Source organism: Aotus nancymaae, unplaced genomic scaffold (genome assembly GCF_030222135.1).
Source record: "Aotus nancymaae isolate 86718 unplaced genomic scaffold, 86718_ANA_hifiasm-v0.15.2.pri h1tg000006l, whole genome shotgun sequence".
Taxonomy (NCBI): Eukaryota; Metazoa; Chordata; class Mammalia; order Primates; family Aotidae; genus Aotus; species Aotus nancymaae.
Genome location: NW_026988417.1, coordinates 46,800,868 through 46,806,867, shown reverse-complemented (window position 1 = coordinate 46,806,867; position 6,000 = coordinate 46,800,868). Strand labels below are relative to the sequence as shown.

The window sequence follows — 6,000 nt, the reverse complement described above, 5'->3', positions numbered from 1 at the left end:
TATCCAGCCAAACTAAGTTTTATAATCAAAGGAAAAATTAAATCCTTTGCGAACAAACAAGTACTTAGAGAGTTCACCACCACCAGGCCTGCTTTACAAGAGCTTCTGAAAGAAGCACTATACATATAAAGGAATAACCAATATCAGCCTTTCCAAAAATATATCAAAAAGAAAAGAACATTAACACAACGAAAAATTTACACTAACTAATGGGCAAAACAGCCAGCTAGCATCAAATGCCAGTATTAAAGTTATATATATTCTAATCAGATAAAAAGCCAAAACCCATTGGTATGCTGCATCCAGACCCATCTCACATGCAACGATACACAAAGACTCAAAACAAAGAGAAGGAGGAAGATTTATCAACCAATCAGAGAGTAAAAATAAACAAATAAATAAAAAGCAGGAGATGCAATTCTCGCCTCTGATAAAGTAGACTTTAAAGCAACAAAGAGCAAAAGAGGCAAAGAAGGACATTACATAATGGCAAAAGGATCAATGTAACAAGAAGAGCTAATGATTTTATAGATCAACGAGACAGAAAATTAACAAGGACATCCAGGACTTGAACTCAGACCCGGAACAAGTAAACTTAATAAACATTTATAGAACTCTACACTTGAAATACATAAAACATACATTACCACCTCACAGCTATTCCATAAGTGATTGCATAATTGGAAGTAAATCACTCCTCAGTAATCGCATAGCATTTCATAGGTTTAAATGAAATATTGGTTGGCTGCTCATTTGTTATTTTCTTCCCTTATTCCTTCCTGTTTACATCAAGTATAATTATTGGTATAAAAGAGGTTTTCAATACCCATCATAAACTGCATTCTAGCCTGGGCAAGAAAGCAATACTCCGATTCTCTGTCTCTCTTTCTCTTCCTTTTTCCTCCTCTTCTTTATTCTTTTTCTTTCTTTCTTTCAAAAAAAAAAAAAAATGTAATTGTCATGCTCGCTTCGGCAGCACATATACTAAAATTGGAAAGATACAGAGAAGATTAGCATGGCCCCTGTGCAAGGATGACATGCAAAGTCGTGAAGCTTTCCATATAAAAAAAAATTTAATTGTCACACTGTCATGGGAGATAAGTAAAAAATGGTCCTCCTTCACCACCAAGATAAGTTTAAAAACAGATGTTCTTTCAGGCTTAATTAGAGCTGTCACATCAAGAATTTGTCATGGGGACAAAATTAACTCTATTAATGAACTTAAGCCTTCTCAGATTGCTTCAATATGTCTTGCTTTCATATTTCTCCAAGCAATTGGAGTGTTTTTCTTATTAATACCTTAAATAGAACTAATTTAATCATTAAATATTTCCAATATGCAGGAAATAATATTAGACAACCATTTACCTACCATCTGAATTTAAATGATGCTTACATTTTGCCATCTTTGCTTCAGAATGTTTTTTCTCTAAATAAATAAAATAATATAGATACATAGTATTATGGATATCCCTAAAACCATACTTCCATCTCTTTGCTTTCCCTCCCCAGGGTTAGCCATTTCCTGTCAATAACATGTCATTGCCATGCATGAGTTTCTGTTTAGACCACACACACACACACACACACACACACACACACACACACGCTGTCTCTATGAAGACACTGTATATATGCTCTCTCTATATATACGGTGTCTATACATGTATAAATTTTACATGGACCAGGCATGGTGGCTCATGCCTGTCATCCCAGCACTTAGAGAGGCTGAGGCGGGAGATCACTTGAGTTCAGGAGTTCGAGACCAGCCAGGCCAACATGATGAAACCCCCATCTCTTCTAAAAATACAAAACTTAGCCAAGTGTCGTGGCCCATACCTATAATCCCAGCTACTCAGGAGGCTGAGGCAGGAGAATCCCTTGAACCTGGGAGGTGGAGGTTACAGTGAGCTGAGATGGCGTCACTGCACTCCAGCCTGGGCAACAGAGTGAGACTCCTTCTCAAAAAAGGAGAAAAAAAATTTACATTAATCAAAATAATCACAATAGGATACATTCAATTTGGTATAATTTGTGTATAATTTTACATGCACAAAATAATATTTATATATCTTGTATTGTATTGATTGTATCCTATTGTGATTTACTTTCATTTTTACTTAATATTTTTGAAATTGATCCACTGTATACCTGTACTTGTTTTAACTACTATATGAAAACCTACTGTATGAATACTTACATGCTGTTTATTTCCCAACCAATGCAGAATTAGACTGTTTTTATTTTCTTGATTGCTGCCTCAGAGGGTGAGATAATAAACATTCTTATATTATACATTCTTCCTTGTGCATATGTAAGCAAGCTTCCATGGACTAAAAAACCTGAGTCTTGGTGTAAGGACATTTTCAGCTTTACTAGGTAGTATCGAACTGTTTTCCAATGGTTGTACCTATTTATATGCCTGTCAGCAACTCACATCCCTCTGTGCTTGGTGTTATCAGACTTTCTACTTTGTTTCCAACTAGAAGAATGTGTATTTTTTTCTTCTTATTGCTTAAATTTGCATTTCTTAATTTGTAGTAGACAGAGCTTCTGTTGATATGTTTTTGCTTCCGGATTTTCTCTCTCATATACCTGTTTATGTCCTTTGCCCATTTTTATTGGGCCATTTGTCATTTTCTCTTTCATCTGTAAGCATTATTTATTGTGAAGTTTAGTCTTTTGTTCTGTACCTTGTGAACATTTTCTCCTACCTGTTACTTGAACACCTTATTTATAGTGCTTTTGGTAAGTAGAAGTTTTAAATTTAATATAGCTAAAATTACTAACCATATAGTTTAATTTTTTGTGTGTCTTGAAGATTAGACAAGCAGCATTACTTAGAGACTCTACCAGGATGAGAGCTCTTTGGCTGTGCTGCGTATTCCCTAGTTCTATATCCCTACCAATGCCTATGGTAGCAGAAGAAATTGAGACAAATTCGTAGAGTTTGAACATAGATGGAATTCTTTTTTTTTTTTTTTTTTTTTTTTTTGGTTTCCAATAAATTTAATCAGAACTTCAGAGGGTTCTAGAAACTTGCATTTTTAACAAGCACTGTAGATGATTCTAGGTTTTGATTAAAAGCGTGGTTCAGGTAAGCAACTTTACCCTTAATTGTGTGTCAGATTACATATAGAGTAAAACAAAAAGTCATGTAATGGAACAAAAAATTGCTTTATACAAAATATTAGTAGATAAATACAATATGGTCTTAAAAATAAAATCATATGTATATAGTTGTATTCCTAAGAACAGCAGTGCCTCACTCATTCCAAGTTTCCTTTCTGTGGTTTCAGTTATCTGTAGTCAACCATATTTGAAAATAGGTGAGTACTGTACACTGTATAAGAAGATATTTTGAGAGCAAGAAAGACCAACCACATTCATATAACTTTATTACAGTATGTTATCATTGTTTTATTTTATTAATCTCTTGCTATGCTTAATTTATACATTACACTTTATCATCGGTATGTATATATAGAAAAAAGGTGTATAAAGGTTTGGTACTCTCTGAGATGTCAGGACTCCACCGGGGGCCTTGGGATGCATCCCCTGAAGATATGGGGAAACTGCAGTATGCAAAATCGAAAGCTATACGACAATTAGAAACATTGAGAGAGCAAATCTAAATATACGTGAAGACATTCCTCTGAATTCCCAGGTTTCATCGAGCATCAAAAATGACCAATCTTTTAGTCCTTTTCTTGTACATTATTCTGTATCCATATTCTCTGCATCTGATTGGATCCCTAGATTTTATTTCATTTTCTGTGTGACATTCTCCACAGATATATATCATTGGTTGCTGCTTTGGAGGTTGAATGTCCTTCTGAGTGTCCATTGTTAGCCCGCAACATGGGCGAACATAGATGGAATTCTTAAGACTGGCTACAAGAAGCTGCAGTTTAGGTAAATGTTTTTCCTGAGCTAACTGGAGAAAGTTCAGAACAACTCACAGTTTTAGTATCTGTTTTTGTTTTATTTTATTTGGGGAGGGCAACGGTTGAATGAGGTAGATGGGCTTTTGTTGCTTAACAGTTATCATAATTTACATTATTCTGAGAAGAAATGCGTGTTTAATGGAAAAGGATTATTAATAATCTGTAATATGCTACTCTCCCTAGGTCTTGAATCACACTACTGAATAGGAATACCCAGAATATTTCTCATAGTAGCCTGCTAGTTGTGTGAATGACAGCTGGGATTTATAACACCTGATGCCTCATGCTCTGCCATATGTTAAAACATTTCTTTCCTGGAAGGATTAGATGGGTGGCTACTTTTCTTTCCAAAATGAAATGGCTCATACCCAATGCCACCTTGCTGAATGCTTGAATAATAGGATTTATACAAAGTTGATACAATATCCATCTTGCTTCCAAATTAATTCTTTAAATTTAAAGAATTAAAGTCAAATTTATATTCAAAGAATTAATTTGGCTTTAAAGCAGTTTGCATAATAGGTTTTCAAAAACCTATTAATTATTACTAATATTAAAAATTATACCCTTACTTTACTGATGCTCCATGGCTTAACTTTTGGATTGGTGAGGCAGACAGAAACTTGTATCAAGTGATTACTTCTTTAATACTTTCTTTTCATGTTTATATGTCAGGCTTTCTTCATTTTTCATGAAAATCTCTAACGTGGATTAAGGACTGTTTATATTCTTAAACTATTAAATTTTTATTTCTTATATAAAAGTATGATTTTAAATTTAGTATAACTGTTATGAAAAAGAGTTTTTTAAAAAAGCTTTGAAAACCTGATCATATAAAATATACATGCTATTGTAGAAAATATAAAAAAAAAAAACAATAAATACAAAAATCTATAAAGATACCATCCAGAAATAACAACTATTAATATTTTGGAACATGATTTCAGTCTTTTTTCTATGCATGCAATAATTCATTTTAACCAAAGATGAGATCATAAAGTCCAATTTTATACATTTATTTTTTGTTATAACATTTTGCTATATCACTAAATATTCCTCTAAAACATGCATAATATTTTATCATAGAGTTGGGGCTTAATGTACATAAATATTCCCAATCATTTTGAATTTTTTATGTTAAATATTTTAACACTGGATTTCCACCAAGATGGCCTAACCGTGACAGCTCCCAGGTATAGCTCCCAGTGAGGGAGATGCAGAAGCGAGTGATCTCCGCATCTCCAAATAAGGTACCAGATTCATTTTAATTGGACTGATTGGACAGTGGGCATAGCCCAAAGAGGGCAAACTGAGACTGGGCAGGCTGCTGCTCCACCCAGGAAGGGCATCTCACCAGAGGATCAGGGGCTTCCTCCTCCCCTGGCACACTACACTTCTCCCAACACCTCTGCAACCCACAGACCAGGAGATCTTTGCAGGGCTGAAAAGCACCTGAGTTACCTGTGTAGAACTGAATAGCAGCCCTGGTTGGTGCCTCGGATTGTCAGAACAGATCTAGGTGGATGAATTGGCCATCAGGGAGAGCCTGCAGGACAGAGGTACCACCCCCACCAGAGATAGAGGGTGCTAAAAGCAGGGAGACAGGCAATAGGCTAGGCGGGTCCCTCCCCCAACAAAGCCCAGCAGGCTGAAGCCCTCTTGCTTGAGGGTTTCCTAACCAGCACATCAATTCAAGTTCAACCTGGAAGGATCGAGCTCGGTGGGGGGAAGAGCATCTGCCATTACAGAGGCGGGCCTAATCTCCCTGTGTAAACAAAAGACACAGGAAGCCAAAACAGCAGCAGGACTGTGTTCATGGCAGCCCAGCAGTGCCTCTACAGACAGACAAGGGACAGACTACATCATCAAGCAGCTCTGTGAGATCAAAGCTAGACAAATCCATGAAGATGGGAAGAAATCAGTGCAAAAAGGATGAAACTATCAAAGACCAGAATGCATCTCCTCCTCCAACAGACCACAACTCGTCACCAGTAAGGGAACAAAACAAGATGGAGACTGAGTTTGATGAATTGACAGAAGCAGGCTTCAGAAG

General features: G+C 36.0%; 1 protein-coding gene, 1 non-coding gene and 1 pseudogene across 2 annotated transcripts; 2 read left to right on the top strand and 1 right to left on the bottom strand.

Moving 5' to 3' along the window:
• Positions 1-960: 960 nt before the first annotated feature.
• On the top strand, positions 961-1,067 carry LOC135271970 (U6 spliceosomal RNA). The gene has a single exon (XR_010340097.1). It is a non-coding gene; the product is annotated as a U6 spliceosomal RNA (small nuclear RNA).
• A 2,508-nt stretch (positions 1,068-3,575) lies between these two features.
• Positions 3,576-3,854, bottom strand: LOC110568780 (DNA-directed RNA polymerases I, II, and III subunit RPABC4-like). The gene has a single exon (XM_064364229.1). It carries the CDS (start codon positions 3,845-3,847, stop codon positions 3,671-3,673), a length of 177 nt encoding a protein of 58 aa, XP_064220299.1. The 5' UTR covers positions 3,848-3,854; the 3' UTR covers positions 3,576-3,670.
• Positions 3,855-5,854: 2,000 nt separating this feature from the next.
• LOC135269479 (uncharacterized) overlaps positions 5,855-6,000 on the top strand; it is a 39,171-nt pseudogene continuing 39,025 nt past the window's right edge.